Genomic DNA, 21343 nt, shown 5'->3' on the forward strand with positions numbered 1-21343 from the left:
GATATTAAAGCATAGAGCCATAAGGGAACAGCTAAAATATCCTGCTTTTTGTATATGCTCAAGATTTAGATATCAAAAGTAAGGATATTCCTGACTTGAAAAAGATTACCATCCATATATGAGGAAACACGATATATCAATCACTTTTTGATCTTTATATTCAGCCATATCTTCTCAGTTTATACATTATGGAGGTCCCACTAATATAACAGAATAATTTTGGATTTTATGGGATGCGGTCATAACTGGATGTTACTCAGAGAAGCTGCTAACATGACATTTCTACCATAATATTATCTAACCAGAATTTTGCAAGTCAATTTGTAAGTACTATAGGACATGGCTTCCGTGATAGGAAGAAAGAGCAAGCAAGACAAGATTTTTAGGGACTTCTACACACATAACTTATGAGGTAGGTTCCAAATGTTTCTCGCCTGACACAAAATTCGCATCCATTTTAAAACACCATGCATGACATACTATCCTCCCTATAGATGGTGAGGTTAGTATATCAGTTTCAACTCTCGACCTGCATCAATCAGTTGGAGCCACTTGTTGGACTAACATGTAGCATGCTAAGTAGCTGTAATGTTAAAAATTAAGTGCCATGCTGTGGTAAAGTTTTTCACCAAAGAAGGGTTTCTCCAAGTGCTATCAAATAGTGATTGGATGGTGTTTATGGGGAAGCTTCTCCTTCATATTCCACCAAGAAGGAATGGACTAAACAGTTTCGCCTAGGAAGAGAGAGAGAGAGAGAGAGAGAGCATTGAAGATTATCCTTGTGATGGTCTGCCTGTGGAAGTGATATCTAAGGAAAATGTCTCTCTTGTTGAGGAGGAACTGCTCAATGACAGATGGCTAAAGCTCAAAGAAATGTCAGCAAGGTTGGGGCTTTCTATAACAATCATCTTTTGCATCATTCACTAGAGGTGTCACATGACAAAAGTCAGTGCAAGGTGGGTGCCCTGACTTCTCTCTTCAATTCAGAAGGAGCATCGTGTGACCTGTTCCTACAAGTTTTTAGAGCTTTGCCAAAGGAATCAGAGAGAAGTGCTGGAATCCATTGTTACCATTATGATCCTCTTTCCAAAAGGGAATCCATAGAGCAGAGTAAACCAGGCAAAGCACCACTGAGAAAAGCCAAGGTCACTCAGTCTACCAAGAAGATTATGTCAACAATCTTTTGGGATTGCTGGGGAATTCTCTTGATTGATTTCAAGGAAAGGAATACCACCATGAATGCAGAATATTATGCTTCATTCCTGCACAAACTGCATGATGCCATAAAGAAGAAGAGATGAGGAATGCTGAGTCATGGTGTTTGCCTGCTTCATGACAATGTTCCAGTCCATATGGCTATTGTTGCAAAGGCAGCAGTGAAGGATTGTGGCTTCCAGGAGATTGAACACCCAATCTGTAGCCCAAATCTAGCACTCAGTGACTATTACCTCTTCTCAAAACTGAAGGCCTTCGAGGAAGAAAATTATGCAGATGACAAGATGTGAACAAGTTTTAGGCCATTTTGCAGATAAAAGTACACTATTTTTTCAAGGGCATAGAAATGTTAATTCAAAGATGTGAAAAGTGTGTTGAAGTAGAGGGAGATTATGTTGAAAGTGACACAGTTGTTTTCTTTCTATCTCCTTGAAAAGTTAGTCAGGCCAGAAACTTATGGAACCACCCTCATATATATCAATGTTTCCCTATGAGGAAATAAACTGACTCCCCCACTCCATTTAACTAAAGTAACATAAATCATGGAAACAAGGTATTCGTTCTATAGTGAGATAACAGATATAACTTAGTTTTTAAGAGAACACAGAAAAGAAGCTTCCTACATTCTCTAAAAAGGTAATTTGTATACTGAGAAAAATGTTGATAAATTATAGAAAGTATCCTTTCTAGAGTATCTCTTGAGTGAAATGAAGACTATGGTTATTATCGTAAGCAGAACAATTCCCCCTGCTGCTTAAGTTGATATCTGTATTCAGACAATTTTTTTTTTTATGTAGTTACTACAGTAGCTATTTGAAAGAAAGTTGAACAATGACTCCAATTTTTGTTGCAAAAAAAAAGTGGCAATAGAACAAAGTATGAAAATTATGGATTAGCATCTTTATCATCCAGACTTTGACAAGGATGATGGTATATGGCATCAACATGTTTTTCAGGATAGGCCCTTTTTTTTTTGTTTGTATCAAAAACTGTACTTTATTGTCTAGGAAAGGAATATAATTATGGTTTCAATGTAAATTATATTCATTCTCTAATGAATGGTGTTAATCTTTTGAAGTCAATCTTGCAATTCAGATAAAGAGGAATTCCAAATAGCAAAAAAAAAAAAAAAAGCTATCAAAATATGGAAAGACAAGGACTAATACAAATAGTTCTTAAAATACATTTGAAGTCTTGCATAAAGTAATCAGACCTTCATTTATAAACAAGTCTCAAATTCATGATTTCTATATAGAAACTGGTGACTGGTTTAAAGATAAGAAATCTACTTGATAAGCTGTAGGTCCAAAAAAATAAAAAAACAAAACATAAAAAAATAAAAAAGAGGGAGAGGGTGCTAATAGAATTAGGATTTTGAAGTGGTGCGGAGAATAGCAAGTTCCCCACTCGCCGTTATTCAAATATGTACCAGAGTCGAGAAAAGCACATTGTATTGAGAGTTCTATTCATACGTCAGCTGCATAAGGATAAGAAGAATTTATTTTTCCATCAATCATCATATTAGTTTGTTGGCTAACAAATTATTTGCAATTTTGTCTCCTGAAAAATTCAATACTATATTCATAATCACCACTGATTCAGCTCAGAAAGTTTTGATTTGATTAAAATAAAATCATCAGTCTTATTAGTAAAACAAAAAAAAAAAAAGATAGCTAGTTAAAACAAAGTCAATATTAAATATTAACAAGTTCTTTCTTAACATTGCAAGATATCCTCATGTAAGCTAAGAATAGTTATGTAAGTTAATATTATCACCATCATCAAATTCCTGATATGTACCCTCAAGGGGAAATGGGGTTGCTTGAGGGTCAAAGCCAGATAACTGCAAAGAGAAATCTACATTGCCCTTTAAAGAATGGGAAGAATCAACTGGGGCTTCTGACCTATGTCTGATCTTTACCCTCATGTGATGTAGCAAGTATCCACAGGGTACTGAATAGATGAGGATGGGCTAGCAATTTAGGACTTAGCTGATGAAATTATATTTGTGTTGTCTTAAACCAGCAATAAACATAACTTGCCATAAGTGTACAAAATTTGAGATAGAAAAAAAACTTACATAACGATGTAAAATTTTCAACTTGGTGTTCAAGGCATCTTCAGTACAATAACAATGGACAATGGAACACAATTAAAATACAAATAACAAACATTTTAAAAGGTACCATCATAGCATAAGTAAGATAATAATTGGTCAATGAAATTCTTAATTAATTAGTAATTATTAATCTATTTTTCATAGAAGGGATAACTGAAGGTCATCATTCATTTACATTCAGATTATGTAAAAATGGCTCACGGATCTCTTTATATAAACGTTCCATAAGGAATCTATTCTTATGTAAAACCATGGTTTCTTCCAAAGGATTCTGTACTTAATAGAGATGGCATTTTCAGCTAAGCCAGATTTGCTCAGGTTCATAGGTACAAAAGATGATATTTATGTTATAATAAATTTAATTTAATCCTTTATCCAAGTGTGAGCAAACAAAGTTTGCACCTGAAAGTAAGGTGGTACAACACTCACACTTAGATAAAGGATTAAACTAAATTTATTATAGTCTATCCAAGTGAAAAATAAACTTTCAACATCTTTCTCTAAATCCAGAGTAATTTAATAAAAAGGTGGCACACCGTTTGGCAACTCCTATAGGTAGAGATGACCTTGCTAATGCTTCTGCCTGGTATCTCCACTTGGGCCTGGCTCCCACTGAAGAGACCTCAATAAAGTTTGAAACTAGTCTGGGTAGTGGCCCTTCCCTTAATGCATAACATTATACATATCCAGAGGGAGATGTGTTTTGCATTATGGGAGATACTGAGATAGGAGTGATGTTAGCTTGATCCACCTTTGCAATGAGTTGCCTGGTGTTGTACCACCTTACCCCAGTCCTGAAGATACTTTCAGGCGCAAACTTTGTTTGCTCACACTTGGATAAAGGATTAAACTAAATTTATGATTACGTTCTTCATAACGGACAACAGCAAATCTACACACCTGTCCAAATAAACAACCCACAGAAACTAGAGATCTGGAAAGATAAGAGAAGGAAGCCTGTTTTTAGGGGAATGAAGGAAGGTTAAAAGCTTGCCAACAGGATGAAAGGAAACTACGATGCTGAGAGACTTTATAAACAGAAGCCTATGTTCAGTTCTTTTGGAGATTTCTAACAGAACACTTTAAATCTACCATGATACTCTTCAGAGTAAAATTACTTCCTTCAAACCTAACACTTCCAGAACTGAAAATTCTGACATCTCTAAAAAAAAATAGTAATCTTATTATTACCAGAGCTGAGAAAGGCATGCAGTAGCCATACAACATAGGAAAGAATGCTTTAGGAAGATTACCTCAATGCTTCATGATTTTTCTACTTATTATCCCCTCTTGCTTGATGTTACTGCTAGCTAATTTAATACATTGATTGATAATATCTCTACTTAAGTTTGAAGAATTAAAGAAAAAGCTCAAGATCTCATGCTTATCTTCCTAGATTATGCAGCCTTCCAAAGATCCATAAGCCTGGTATTCTACTAAGACATAAGACATGTAGTCAACTAATCAACAGATATTAAGATTAGGTTAGATATAATATCTCTTTTCATTAACATTCCTTTGATGGATACTATTAATTTACTTAACAAGATTTTGAGGCAGTAGTCACTGGGTGCTAGATCTAGACTATAGGGTGGAGGTGTTCAATCTCCTGAAAGCCACAGTCCTTCACTGCAACCTTTACAACAATAGCTGCATGGACTGGAGAATTCTCGTGAAGCAGGCAAACACCATTACTCAGCATTCCTTGTCTCTTCTCCTTTATGGCATCATACCAGAGGAAAAGATACAAGGCATTCCAGGAGATTGAACACCCAATCTACAGCCCAAACATGGACCCAGTGATTACTACCTCTTCTCGAAATAGAAGAAAGACCTTCGGGGAAAAAAATTTGCAGATGACAAGAGGTGAATGATGCAGCTTTAGGCCATTTTGCAGACAAAAGTACAGAGTATTTTTTTAAGGGCATAGAAAGTTAATTCAAAGATGTGTAAAGTTTGTTGAAGTTAAGAAAGATTAGGTTGAAAAGTAACATAGTTGTTTTCTTTCTGTCACCTCTAAAAGTTAGTCAGGCCAGAAACTAATGGAGCCACCCTCGTACAGCTCCAGTATAGTATTTCATTCTTATGAAGCTAATGATATAATTATTTATTTTAGGGCTTCATTTAAAAAAACAAAAAAAAAAAAAAATTCTTTAAGAAGATATATTATCAAAATAACTGTCCCTAATATGGTGTCATGCAGTTTGTGCAGGAGTGAAGCATAATATTCCACATTCGTTTCCTTGAAAACAATCAAGAGAATTCCCCAGCAATCACAAGAGATTGATTGTTGTCACGATCTTCTTGGTGAACTGAGTGACCTTCACTTTTATTGGCAGTGCTTCACCAGGTTTGCACCACTCCATGGATGGATTCCCTTTTGGAAAGAGGATTATAATATAGGACCATAGTTTCATCCCCAGTGAAATGGATTCCAGCACTTCTCTCTGATCCTCTTGGCAAAGTTATAAAAACTTGTAGAAACAGGTCACATGATGCTCCTTCTGAACTGAACAGAGAAGTCGGGGCACCCACCTACACCGACCTTCATCATGTGAAGCTTCTTGTCTTTGATAGCAAAAGACAGTTGTAATAGAAAGAACCAACCTTGCTGAGATTTCTTTGAGCTTCAGCCATCTGCCACTGAGCAGTTCCTTCTCAGCAAGAGAGACATTTTCCTTAGTCATCATTTCCACAAGCTGACTATCTTCGATGCTCTCTCTCTTCCTAGGCAAAACTGTTTATCCATTCCTTCATGGTAGAATATGAAGACGAAACTTCCCCACAAACACCATCCAATCACTGTTTGATAGCAGTTGGACAAAGCCCTTCTTTGGTGAAAAACTTATCATAGCGTGGTACTCAATTTTTAACATTACAGTCACTTAGCATGCCACGTCTTAGTCAAACGAGTGCCTCGAACTGAATGGCACAGGTAGAGAGTTGAAACTGGTACACTAACCTCTCCATAGATGTACTGTCTGTCACACACAGTGTTTTAAAATGAATGCAAATTTTGGGTGCCAGGCAAGAAACTTTTGGAACCTATCTTGTACTCCAAAATTGAAATAATTTTGAAATATAACTGCAAACAAAGTATGTTTTGAAAAGCACCATCATAAAGTATGATTTTAACCTCATCATCATCATCATGCCTATCAACGATTTAGACCTAGAGTGGCCTGTTCCAGCCTTAAGAGATTCAACATTCATTGTTGAATCTCTTAAGAGGATGTCCCATTTTTCTTTTTCCTAATGATTTGTAATTTAAGGCTTGTTTTGGTAATCTTTCTGTTTTCATTCTTTCAAAGTAGCCTATTTCCATTAATTGCTCTTTTCCATATTGAATGTTCAATAATAATGTATCTTTATGTTACCACAACAGATATGCACAATAAAAAGTAGTGCACAGCAAATAAAGTATTAAAAAAAATTAAAGATAGCAGATTAAATCCCATATTATAAAAGATTTATTGGATAACTGATTTCAGAAATAGTAGATAATAATATCAGACAAAAAAGGATAAAGTTTAAATGTTTATTAGATAGTTTACATTTTTAAGGCGAAGAATATAATAACTATTGTTAAGAAATGAAGCAGCCACAAGTACTAAATACAAATAAAAAATTACCATAAACATACCTTGAATATTTGTATCATCGGCATGGTGATGGGAATGATGATGATGGGAATGACTATGTCCATGTGAAGAATATGACTGATTCCCATGACTATGTAAATGTGAATGTGTTTGCCAAAACACAAATATTCCAATAAGGTTAACACACAGACCAGCAATTGACACTGTCTAAAATAAAGAGGATTTAAGCTATTAATCACTTATATTAATGTATTTATAATTAACATTATTAATAATAATGGGTGTATCGTATACACTGCAGTATACATAGTGTGGTATGAAAAAAAAAGTTATCATTCCTAGAAGCTGCGTAAGAGTGTGGATAGTAAGAACATAAGGACTAAATTTTTAGCTTGTAGACAGTTATGAGTATTTAGTGAATGAGTATGAAGAGAGGTATGATAGGTATCATGCAAACAATGTTTAGCGTGACCCTCACTCAATAAAACCTACAAGACCACATCAAGATGCCAGTATAATAATAACAACATCAATACTGAAATTTTGAAAATGCTCTGTCACTGCATGACAACCACATGGTAGTGAAACAGATCAGTTAATAACTGATCCATACAAGCAATAAAGGAAAGCAATAATAAATGATCTGAAATTTTTTAGGCAGCGGATTTTTTCATTATTATTTTTATGTGAATCCTGATGATGAGAGCTTGTAAAATTCCAACACTGTGTATCAGTACCATGAAGAGAACAGAGGTCAGATAATCTGGAAAGCATTCCTTATATGGTCTCCAGCCTTTGGGCAAGAATTTTATTTCTAACCCAGCTCTCAGATCCATATGTTAAAATTAGTTTGAACATAGACCAAACATGGATGTCTTTGAAGCCACAATTTCCGCTTTTTGTGCAATAAAAATCTCTACCAAACATGCTGATTTTTAATATACACAAATTAGTGCCCATATTGGAACCACAGCCTGTTAGATGGAAAGCAGATATGCTATTTGACATCCACTCAACTGAGCAGAACAGTAGGGGAATTTCTTCAGCTAGTGTAAAACCACGATGACCATGTTTACATCATCATCAAATTTCTGACATGTACCTTGAAGGTAGATGTCAGAAATTTTCAAGGGGTGTACATGATATGATAGTACTACATGAAAACTTCATTACTAACTTCCTATTTACAATTTTCCTCCAAATCAATCTGTTACATATCAAGATTTCAATATTATCAGATCTTATATTTCTATCTTCTAAGGCACTTTTTACTGTATCAATCCACCTATTTCTTGGTCTTCCTCTGGGTCTTTTTCCTGCCATCCTGGCAAAGAACACTTGTTTTGCTAATCTTTCCTCTCCCATTTTGTTTAATGTGACCATACCACCTGAGATTAGCTCTGCTAATACATTCCTGGATGCTAACAATATTAAGTTCTTTCCTAATATCACCAATTTTAATATGACATTGCCACTGATGCTATTGTTCACCTCTCTAATCTTTCTCAGGACTCTCATAACCGTGGTCTCCAGCCTTGGTCAAGTATTTATTTTTAACCTGGCTCTCAGATCCATAGGTTAAAATTGGTTTGAACACTGTCTTGTATACAGTTAATTTAGTGTTTTGACTAATTTCTCTCTTATTCCATATATATTTATTCAGTTGACTTCCTACCATACCGGCTTTGTTAATTCTGTTGTCTATTTCCATATTAAATTTACCATCTTCACTAAAAATCGTGCCTAAGTAGATTAAATGTTTTTCTTGTTCTATAGGATCTCCATTCAAAATGCAGTTGATATTTTCAATGCTTCTGCCTATTTTTCATGGCCTTTGTCTTGTTATTGCTGACCTTCATACCAAATCTATTACAAGAGTTATTCAATTCATTCAGGGAATCTTGCAGACATGTAGAAGATTTATTTAGAAATATAACATCATCTGGATAAAGAGCTGAGAGTAACATCTCCAATTTTCATATCAGGTTTAATACCACTTTCCTTCATAATGTGATCCATATAGATAATGAATAAGAGAGGGGATAATATACATCCTTGTCTGACGCCAGATTTAAGATAAAACCATCTTCCTGTACTTCCTTCAATTCTAACTGCTGACTTACAACTCAAATAAGTATTGCTTGATATAATGCCCCCAATGACACCATATAACTGTAGCACTTTGAACAGCTTCTCTCTTGGTACCCTGTCATATGCCTTTTCCAGATCGACAAAACTTAAATACAGATCTTTGTTATATTCCCATGATTTCTCAACTATTTGTCGTAACGTGAAACTCTGATCCTCACAGCCTCTATCTGGCCTGAATCCAGCTTGTTCACCAGTTTTCATGTGAAAAAGATATCCTTTTCACCTTTATCATCTCTAATTTCTTTTACAGCACTCTGAACTTTTTTTCAACAGCCATCAGAATATTTTGCCACCTTCTTGATATTTATTTTCTATGTTCTTACCAAAGTCTTCCCATGACTTTTGTTCAGCTAGTTTTACACAATGTTTAGCTTTCTTACATTTGTCTCTGTATACTCTAAGAGCAGAAGCTGACTTATTTTCCAGGATCTTATGATATGCTTTTCTCTTTTCCTTCACTGCCTCTTTAACTTCCTGTGTCCACCACTGGTTTCTGATTTTTCTATCCTTGCAGACAACTTCGCCATGCCTCTCTGGCTGAATCAATCAATGTTTTCTTCAGGATTTGCCGATGACTCTCCAAGGTTTGGTTCTTGTTCTCAAACTCTTTCATTTTTTCTTGAATAATCTTTGTGTATTTTTGTCTACAGTTTACATCTGAGAGCTGCTCAACTTTTATTCACTTTAAAACTTTCACACATGTTCTTGTTTTCAGTATGAAATTCAATTTTATCCTTCTCAAGACTAAATTATTATTATTATTATTATTATTATGTTATACCTCCAGGGAGCCAAAGACTCATCGAGGGAGGACATGATACTATACAACGTCTCCACCAACTACAATGAACCAGAACCACAAAACACCACATCTACTGGCCACTATCACTACTATTATTTTCATAGACATCATGCCAAAATGGTGATTTAGTCTTGAGAAGACTAAATCTCTTCCAATTTCAAATCCTTTGTACACTCTGGTGTCCTGCACCAGGGAGAAAACATCACTATCAACAATAACATAGTCAATGAGAATCTTCTTGTTCCTTGCCGCTTCTCTCCATGTGAATTTGCGCACATTTTTATGTTAGAACATTGTGTTAGTAATAACCAGTCCATGTCCTGAGCAGAAATCCAACAAGTATTTGCCATTATTATGAGCTTTGCTGCTTTCTCCAAATTTTCCCAAAATATTTTTGTATGTCTGACAATCACTTCCTACTCTACTATTTAGATCCCCAACAAGGTTAAACTTTTCCTTTTTCATTATGTCAGTTGCTTTCTCTAAAGCAGGGGTGTCAAACTGGCAGCCCGCGTGCAGCCCTCCCGACTCCTCAAGGAAAGATTTAAAAAAAAAGGACGGTTGCTTTTTATAATAAAACAGAAATACTGTATTTACTTGAATATAACTCACCCTCGCATATGACTCACATTTTTTATAAAGTAAAACCATGTACCCTGGTTTTACTTTATAAAAAAAAGAAATTAAAAAGTTTTGCATGTACTGTACATTGCACACAAAAATAAAGTTTAACCACTTTCACGTCGGGATGATAACTCGATCCCCATGGTAAACAACATGCCTTCCACAACTGCGATTAGAGACAACTGGTATAAAAATGGCACTAACTAACGAATCATATGGCCACTCCCACATTAACCATGCTGTTTAGACTTGAGCAAAACCATATGTTTCATCGCAAATACGGTATCTAACTAAAATCTATTGTTTTTAGTTAGATGTGTGTGAGTAACCCACTAACTCAAACACAAAGCTGCAATAAAATTTGTAAACGTGTTAAAACTAAGACATATAGAGTGAATGTTGTTTTGACAGTTTCAGATATTATGGAATTTGGTCGAAGATAATTAGCGTTTCAGCTCAAAAATGTCGGCTTGACTTTGTGTTTTGGTAACAGGATCTTTTGTTAATACCACGCCAACCATATCCACATCTTTGTAGCTGTTCTATCTCTATTGGCCTACCATTGCTATCTATTTCACGTTCTGCCTTCACTTCCCAGACATTCGTGAAGGGACTTGGAATAATGGGAAAGAAGATGAAGCTATTTGGATAGATGACTTTGACACTGCATACAAGGAAACTGCTTTCAAGGCCAGAAGTAGCTATAATGAAGAGGAGATTCTTGGTAAGTCATCCCCATTTTCAGTTTTTTTCTGAAAACTTTAGTTTCTAAAAATCCCCACATATATCTCGCACCATGATTTTTTAGCTTTAATTTTTTGGGGAAAAAAGTGCAAGTTATATTCGAGTAAATACGGTATCGATTTATTCATTTTCATACGACATTTATAGTTAAAATATGGATGCAAAGACCTGCTATAATATAACTGCAGTAATAAAAATTTATATCGCAATTTTTAGATTCGATCCTAATCAATCGTAAACTATATTTATGCTTTCATTGTTAATTTATAGCACTCTGCTGGTAGCTTATTGAAAAAGTTGAATTCTATTGACTACCAGCTGTTCACGTGATGCGCAGCATACGCACTCATGGGAATCCATACGCACTCATGGGAATGAGTTTATAATTGGCTACTACAGTCAATCAGTGATCTTTGAAGTCAGTGCGCCGAACACGATTCAACGACAACCTAGCAGTGAGAGAATCCCTTTTATTATTTTTTATTTTTATTTGTAATAGTATCGTGCACTGGTCTACAGTTTTGTGCATTTTTATTCAAAACATTTTTATAAAAATTGTTAATAATATTAATAATATATTTATTCACTGAGGCAATGTCGCTTTCCAAGCCAACAAGAAAAAGAAAAATTGCTGATGAGAGGAGAAAATTTCAAGAAAAATGGGAATTAAATTACTTCTGCACTGAAACAAAGGACAAAATTGTGTGCATTATTTGTAACGAAACAATTAGTGTTGCCAAAGAATATAATATAAAAAGGCACTACGATAAAATTCACAAAGAACAATAGTCACGCTTTGAGGGTAAACTGAGAGAAGAAAAATTAAGAAGTATGAAGAATTCACTTCAAAGTCAACAAGTATTTTCAAAAATTATGAAAAATAATGAATCAGCAGTGAGAGCCAGTTATGAAATCAGCTATTTATTGGCAAAAAATTCCAAACCTTTTAGTGATGGTTCCTTGGTTAAGGAGTGTATGATAAAAGCAGCTGAAAACGTATGTCCCAAAAATGTGCAAGTATTTCGCGATATTTCTTTGTCCAGAAATATTGTGATGGAAAGAATAACCGAAATGGCAGATAATCTGCATGACCAGTTGCAAGAAATATCCGCAAACGTACAGCACTTTTCAATTGCACTTGACGAAAGTTTCGATATTCATGACGTGGCTCAAGTTGCTTTGTTTCTTTGGGCTTGTGACGACAATATGAATATTACTGAAGAGTTCTTGAAAATGATTCCCATCCATGGAAGCACTACAGGGGAAGACATTTTTGACACCGTGTGGGGCATTTTGGTAAAATACCAACTTCCTCTGAATGGGCTCGTAGCAGTCACAACCGATGGTGCTCCAGCGATGACAAGCAAAAATGTCAAGACTTGCAGCAAAGTTAAAGGAAATGTATCCAGACATTCCAAAACTGCATAAATTCCAAACAATATTCTTTCCACTGCATTATTCATCAGCAGGTCCTGTGCTCCAAAGTGTTGGAAATGAGCAGCATACGTCTGTGACAAATACCGTGAACTTCAATCACCACCAGTTTTCACAATTTCTAAGACTTGGAAAGTGAATTTGAAGGGCTACCGTATTACACAGAGCTTCGTTGGTTATCTTGTCATAAGGTTCTAAAAAGCTTTTTATTACTTTTAGAGGAGATCAAATTGTTCCTAGAAATGAAAAATCATGATGTTGCATTTCTTAATGATCAGACATGGGTACAAGATCTGGCATTCTTAGTTGATATTACAGGACAGATCAGTTAATAACACACATGTATGATGCACTGGCAAGTTTTAAATGCAAGTTAGTTTTGTTTCAAAATCATTTAAAAGAGACTATTCTAAATTACATTACTATGTGTGAACAGTTGAACAATAAGAATCAAAGATTTACCTTTTCTCAATATTATCCCAAACTAGAAAAGATAAAAGAGAATTTGATAGGCGATTTAAAGATTTCAAGGAACAAGAAGTTTTTTTGCTTTTTACAAATCCTTTTTCCTTTAATTTTGAAAAAGCTCCTATTTGTATTCAAATGGAACTTATTAATTTCCAAAATGATTCCATTCTAAAGCGAAATACCAAGAAGTTGGTGTACAAAAAATATAGTTATTTAGATCAAAAATATCAGGAAATAAAAAAAGTTTGCATCAAATATTCTGTTATTTTGAAAGCACCTATTTATGTGAACAATTATTCTCATGTATGAAAGATAACAAAACAGCCCACAGATCAAGATTAACGGACGTCAACCTTTCAGCCATAATAAAGGTCGTATGCTCACAATCTTTGATTCCAAATTTTTACAAGCTGGTTAATAAGAAACGTTGCCAAGTGCCAGGAAAAAAATAAAATACTGAAATTAAATTACTATAATTATAATTTTTCCCCAAAATATTTTCAGTAACATTTAAAAATCCAAAAATTAGCTCCCTCCCAAAAAAAAAAAAGAAGTATTTTATTTCAATGCAAATACACAAAATTTCTAACTAACAGGAGTCTGTAAATTTTTGTAATGGTTATAAATGAGAGTTTATACTTTTTTTTAGAATGTATAAATATATAAATATTTGATTTATTCAAATAAAATTTAATTTTGGTTTAATTTGGATTGAATGCTATCCATTGTAAATATTAATATAATAAAAATATTCTTTATATTGGTTTTTTTTTTTTGAGTTGTCATAATCATTATAATATTATTTTATGTCTTGTAATGCTTAGAATAAATAAAACTTTTGTTATTAATTTTCCAATTTATTTATACTCATTTTTTCACTTCCCTTCGATTAGTGCAGTTTTTTTTAGTTGAAAATGTTTTGCAGCCCACTTGAGATACAGTTTTATAGCAAATGGCCCACGGTCCAATTTGAGTTTGACACTCTTGCTCTAAAGCCTCAAAAAATTCCTTCACTTCTACGTTAGTAGAACCTTCTGTGGGGCCATAGGCACAAATAGGTCTCATTGTCCAATTCCCTATTCTGATATTTGCATACATCACTCTACTTGATATTTTTTGCCATTCAAGAAGATTAGTCTCGTATTTTGTGTTCAACAGTATAGCTACACCTTCTTTTTCCTGATTGCCATTGCCTGAATATAACATTTTGTATTTATTGCTCAGAAACATCTCAACAGATTTTGTCTTTTTTGTTTCAGTCACCCCTATTATGTCAATCTGGTACTTATCCAATTCTTCAGCTAGTTGCATTTCTTTGCCATTCAGGCTTCTTATGTTGATAGTACCGATCTTAGGGGGGGGGGGGTCTTTTAGAATTTGTTCTAGTAGCTGACTTTTCGCTGTTCGCCCTGGTTCCTTGGCGAAAACAATGGGGGCCTTGTTTAACTGGGCAATGTTCCAGCCAGCATTTAACTGTCATGTTGAACCATCATTTTTATATTTTTGTTTAAGCCAATAAGAATACAATTTGTTAGCTAAATCCCAAATTGCCAGCACATCCTTGTTTGTTCAGTATCCAGGTAGATACCCAACAGGGTGCACCACAAGAAGGTGAGGATTGGACATTGGGTCAAAATCCCTGGTCGGTTCTCAGCATTCCTTTAAAAGCAACATGGAGGTCTCCTCTCAGTTATATAGCTTTGACCCTTAAGCACCCTGTTTCATGATTTTTCTCCCTTTATAGCAATTATGCCTATATTATTGTCAACAATTGTTTACAGTTTTGAATGTGTATATAAAGTCATTATCAAGTCACCTGATTACAAGCACGTGATGAAAGGGACGGGAGGTTTGGAGCTTCCTGTAATGCATTACCTTGCAGCATAGTGTAGCGGAATTTTGACAAATTTGTAGCGATATTTTGTCTTTTTTGGTTGGCAGCACTGTTAGCAACAGTCAGTAACCAACAACAGAACAGCAGATTAGCAGTTGCTTATCAGAGCTCATGATTGTGAGAAGCACAAAGAAAATCACGTAATATTTTTATGTTCATGTAGGCATACTATTTCAACTATGAAGTATATTGGTACTTTCTTTAAATGGAAAAATAGCTCGGAATTAGTGATAATACAAAACGAATTTGTAATGACAGTTTGTGTGTAGTTTCTGAAGACCAAGAGGTCTGTAATGAATCTACAGAAACACAGGATTCCCATCAGTGCAATGCGATAATATTAATACATTGAACGAAAGGAAAGATTTGCCGTCATCATGGACACTTGACCAGCGGATAGAATTTAAAGGTAAATACAGCTGTTTATTTTGTAAGGACGGAGGTTTGAGGTGTTGTGCCAACCCCCTAGGCACAAGTTCTTCACATCAAGGTATTCACTTAGCATCAGAGTAGATAAATGTATTAATATGTATTAAAGGAGGAAGAGTCTAAACAAAGCCAACAGAAGCAACTCAGAAAGAAAATTTAAGAATATAGAGATATCAAATCTCACAAAAGTGTAGAAGCAATTATTAGAAGTAAAAGTGAGAATTCACTGTGACACGTTGTAGAAAAATAGAACTCTTCAGCTCACAAAATAAAGTGCCATGTGTTTCTCACTGCATATCATATTGTAAAGTATAATGCCGTTTTGTAGATCATCCAAAATAAATAAAATTAAATAAAATGTTACAACAATCTAGTAATAGCCTCACATTTATGATCCTTACTTTAAGGAACCCAGAGCTTATTTGTTTTTAGAATTTAACCACTGCCTGGAAGAAAGAATCTTCTATCTCGACTCAAAACAATATATCTGGCTGCAGTATATAGATAATGTCTTTAAAGTTTGGAATTGCACAGAACCAGAACTCCATTCATTTCTAGAAAAAAATAACCAACCTACATCCTTGAATTAGTCTCTCTCTCTCTCTCTCTCTCTCTCTAAAAATCATCATCAAAAGGAATTTCCTTTCTATATGTACTCATCTAATGGGAACACGATGGATTCATTTCCACTTTTGCCAAAAACAAACTTTTACAGTATGCTATATCCACAATTCATCAGCCTGAAATCCAACTCAAAATTATAGTACAATGAGGATTATTACAGTATTATCTTTAGTATCTAGAGCAGGGGTCACCAAAGTCATTTGCCCGTCGACCCCTTCAAGCGTTTCTTGACTTTTTATCGACCCCCTATATTTTACTATTACATAATTATAATAGGACAAGCAAAAAAAGATGCTTATGTGAGTTTTTAGATTGTTTATTTTATAGTTACAGTGTTTATTGTATGTATAATATAGTATATGTTATTATATTACTATTACTATCACTAGTAATATCACTGGTATTACTACCAGCGCTGCTCAACTCTTCAACATAGAGAAGTTTAGTTCGTGAATGAATAATGATTGAATTATAATATGTATGTCGATGAATTTTATTCTTGTATGTCGATGTGTGCTCACTTGTATATCGATGTGCAAAAATGAGACTGGGATCGAATACTTGTAAGTATCACTAATAAGAACCACGCGCGTGTTGCAATCTCGCCCCCACTGTGCCGGCTGGCAGGAACCACCAACATCCGTTTATTAGTAAATACGTCATTTTGGCCTACTTGATTGCCCTCAGTAACTATTTTCATGACCTTTCCTATTCATGGACCTGTAAGATGGAGGTACTGATCCCGCGATTCACTCTTAATTGCGTTGTCATTACCTCCATGTCTTTTGTCATGGAGGTAATCCAAGTTAACCGAATTAAATATTACCCATACAATGATGTCTTATATTTTTCTCTCGACCCCTGAGCCCGAATCGACCCCCAGTGTCATATCGACTCCAGGGGGTCGATATCGACCCCTTTAGTGACCACTGGTCTAGAGCATGCAAAAGCTGTTCCTCTGAAGGATCTCTCAAACAAAAACTGGAAATTATCAAACCAACAGCTTAATGGATACAACCCAAGAATAACACAGAAAACAATTAACAACTCCTCTGTACAGCAGCACAATCACATCTGGATATTTCTACAGGATCTGCAGGACTCCTATACCATATATTAAGATGTTCTTTAGTGTGTCTTTTCTGCTCCTATAATCCAGTGATTATTTAGTTTTGTTTTTTCTAAAAATCTGTCAGCTGAACTGGTTACAATGTTTTTCAGAAAGTTCCATTCATTTTCAACATTAATTAGTTTTCTAAAGCATCTTTGCTCTGTAGATTAAACATGGAACTATTGTTGAGCAGGGTGGTGGTGGTGGGAGAGTTTGTGAATGTATCTGCCCTTACAACTGGGCTTGACCATATACAACACTTTCCTCTCCAATGGCTACAGCGATTACAGTATTAAAAATAATAATTAGTTCCTCTCCCATTCCCCAGTCTTCTCTTCAGAAAGAGTTTGGAAATGCCATCCCCTTATCCTACATCAGTGGCACATCAGAAAAAACAGCCAAGATTTTAAAAAAGTACAACCTACGCACAGCATTTAAGCCCCACCGCAAACTGGCTACCCTTATCCATTCTACAAAAGATCAGCTCTCTTCTCTCTCGGTGCCTGGAGTTTATAAAGAACCCTGTTCCTGTAAGCTGGCATACTTTGGACAGACAGGCAGATCAGCAGCCATCTGCCTGGAGGAACACAAGTCATACATCTGCAACCATGATTATGATTAGTCAGGCCTGGCTGACCATGTCTTGGATACAACCCACAGGATCTCATGGAAAAAAGCCACCATGCTCCACCACAGCAAATTCAAAAAAAAAAGACTATTTTTAGGATCAGCAGCAGCTCTCAGAAATCAACCAAATCTTAATAAATATGGTTACATTAAGCTTCCTAAGATTTGGGAAACACTTATCATCAGAGATCCCACCTTACATTCCATGCCACCTACAACCACCCTCAGAGGGCGCTCCACCTAGATAGGACTTTAAAGTCACCTACGTGGTTGGGCTTAGTATTGTGTGGCATTTGTGTATATGTTACATTAGTTTTTTGTAATCCCTGAAGATGTCTCAGTGACTGAGATGAAATATATGAAGTATTAAATTCTGTTTTAATCCTTTCTGAGTGCTGTATACAATCCATTAAGCCTCCAACACGATGGCAAATTATTTTGCCATAGTTCCACTTTTTTGGGACTTTGCCAGAGCTGATACTTAAATTAAACAGTATAGTCAAAGGCATCATTAATTCCCCTGCACATTATCGTAAAATGCGAGCTGATATCCAGTCCCATTTTACAGCTGTATTTGCATTCAGATTCCCTGTCACTTCTGTCATAACAATATCTTTGCTTGGATGAAATACCCTTGGAAAATGATCAGTCAGTGGCTCAACAATTTTGTCTACTTCTGTTACCTCTCTACCATCTGCACTCTTTAAAGTTATCCTTCAATAATAATTTTTCCTCCTACCTGTCACATAATGAAAAAAATTCTTAGGGATTTCTTTTTCCTGTTTGGCTAATCTCTTCTCATAATTTGATTCTTCCTTCCTTACCATAACTGGTCATCTTTCTTGCCTGATCCTTGTAGTGTTCATGAGTTAGCTGGTTACCTTTCTCCTTATGTACCCTCTTTTTAAATTTCTTTTGTATTTTCTTTAGCTCATGCTTAATGATACTACTCATCATTTTAACTCCTGCCTGATTTACCTCCTGATATTGCTTCCTCCAGAGATATCCCTTGAATATCCCCCCCCCCATGCTGTGAACAGAAGCAGAATATCAGGGCTGTCCAAGAAGCAATACTGGCACTAAGTCTTGGATCTGGGAAGGACTTAGTGAAACATTACAGACTACTACAGGCAAGCCCACTAGCTTATTGATCCTAGTCAGGTCATCCAAAACTACCTATCTTGCCTAAAGCAGTGCATGCACACCAAGATCCCCTTTTTGTGTGGCCACAGATCACACTGCATAGTAAACACAGCAGCAGGGAACTGGATCCTGGTGATTGGCAGTGTGAAAAATAGGAGAGTAGGATGACTCAAGAGAAGTAAAGCAAAGAATATGGGAAGAAAATAATAGAAACAAATGAAAACTGAAAAGGGTCGGTACCCTGGGAGGCTACCTCACCATAAACAGGTGACCCACATGGAGAGGAACAAGTTTTATGAAGTGGATTGATACATGTGAGAGGATATGTTTGAAAGGAAGAGGACACCTAGAGACTGAGGAGGCTATATGAAGAAAAGGCAAAATGTGAAAGTCAAACAAAGAAAGATATTGAATGTGATCTGAATATAAAAAGTGAGAGGAAGTGAAATGAGATCTTTCTTGTAGGAAATAAGACAGGACTGTCTTCTAATAGTAAGATTATCATCGTTCCTGCTAGACAACAGTAAAGAGATTAGTGCCTAAGACATTGATTATGGAAGATCTTGAAGAGCCTGAGTCATTTGAGCATGGCAAAGTGTATTAAACAAGAGGAATGGAGTATTATTATTAAGAGAGAGACCTCCACGGAGCCAGAAACTCATCGAGAGAGGCCATATACTGCAGGCAACAGTATTTTTATGAAGTGTTTTTTTAAATGCTTCCCATGCCCTATAAATATCCATCCCAACCAACGACTGATACCATGGCACAGAACCCAGTACACTCCTCAGTTCATTGCAATTTCCTGATTTTGGTTCTGAATGTAACCTTTCCTGAACAGAACATTCAGAAACATACACTTCCCAGGTCAGTACTGCATGATTACTGGAGGCACAATAGTTACATTTTTAAGTGAAACACCCTCTAACACTATAATCAAATCTACCACTGTCTGACCTTGAGTTCTTTCTGTCACATGCTGCTTGAGGAAGTTGTCTCCCAATAGTTCAATAAATTCAGTTTCATTCTCATGGGATTTTACTGCTACAAATTCAATGTTTGGATAATTAAATTCCCCAATTATGACTACCCTTTTCACATCCATCGTCTTTATTTGTTAATGTATTTCTTCGTGACAGCAACAAATCCATTAGGTCTGTAACAACACCACACTGTATACGAGGGTTGTCTGAAAAGTTCTCAGCCCAACAATGAAAAAACAAATTTATAATTTCAAAATTATTTTTATTTTTCAACATAATCTCCCTTAAGACTAATACATTTATTCCGGTGATGCTCCAGTGCCATTATCCCATACCTGTAGTAGTTCTCAGTAAGATCTGCAAAATACCCCTCTACAGTTGCAATCACCTCTTGATCCAAAGAAAAACGCTGACCAGCAATGAAGACTTTTAGTTTTAGGAAGAGATAGAAGTCAGAGGGAGCCAAATCTGAGGAATTGGGTGGATGTTCCAACAATTCATAGTGCAAATCGCTTAATTTTCCCATTGCCAAAACACCTTTGTGCGCAGGTGCATTGTCCTGATGAAAGATGATTTTTTTCTTCTGCAAACCGAGTCTTTCCACACAAATTTTTTCGTCTAGCCTGGTTAAAGGATCAGAATAATATTCCCTGGATAAAATTCCTTTTCTAGATAATTTAGCATCCCAAAACACCGATATCATGACCTTTCCTGCTGATTGAACCGACTTTGTCTTCTTAAAATGCTTAAGTATGGAGGTATAAATGTTTTGCAGTGGCTACACTGCATAATTTAGAGTGCCTAGTTAAAAGGTCGAATTCCCAATGATTGGAGTAGAGTTCTCATAGTATCCAATCTATAAAAAAGGGAATAAAACTGAATATGAGAATTACAGAGGAATTTCTCTACTAAGTGTTCCAGGTAAGATTTATGCAAGCATACTTGAAAAGAGGTTGAGAAAGATCGTGGAAGAGAAACTTGGAGAAGAACAAGTTGGGTTCAGGCAAAATAGAGGTTATCAAGATCAAATTTTCACTTTAAGGCAAATGGTTGAGGATTTGGTTTATATTAATTTGGACTATTCGGTTTATATTAAACTAATGTTTTACTCCAACATGGTAACTGTTTCCATAATTGTCATGATGTATTCAGATCACAGTGTAAGCATGAAGGAAAAAATAGTTGAGAAATGTGGGAATATGACAGGGTGCCCAGAGAAAAGCTTTTCAAAACACTACAATTATATGGGATGAATGGGACATTATATCAAGCAATAGTCTATATTTAAGTTGTCAGTCGCAGTTAGAATTGAAGGAAATACAGGAAGATGATTTGATCTAAAATCAGGGTAAGAAAAGGATGCATGTTATTTG

General features: G+C 35.5%; 1 protein-coding gene across 3 annotated transcripts in view; it reads right to left on the minus strand.

Annotated features, from left to right (window-relative positions):
• The window catches only part of LOC150107746 (proton-coupled zinc antiporter SLC30A5-like), a 271156-nt gene that overhangs the window by 45003 nt on the left and 204810 nt on the right, over nt 1–21343 (minus strand). For all 3 annotated transcript variants that reach the window (XM_090391508.1, XM_090391507.1, XM_090391506.1), the window contains one exon: nt 6978–7143. In XM_090391508.1, coding sequence (XP_090247634.1) covers nt 6978–7143 — 166 coding nt within the window. The remainder of the gene's footprint in view (nt 1–6977; nt 7144–21343) is intronic.

Source organism: Typopeltis vanoorti, chromosome 4, assembly GCF_054136105.1.
Source record: "Typopeltis vanoorti isolate ZY-2024b chromosome 4, IOZ_Tvanoo_1.0, whole genome shotgun sequence".
In the NCBI taxonomy this organism is placed as follows: domain Eukaryota; kingdom Metazoa; phylum Arthropoda; class Arachnida; order Uropygi; family Thelyphonidae; genus Typopeltis; species Typopeltis vanoorti.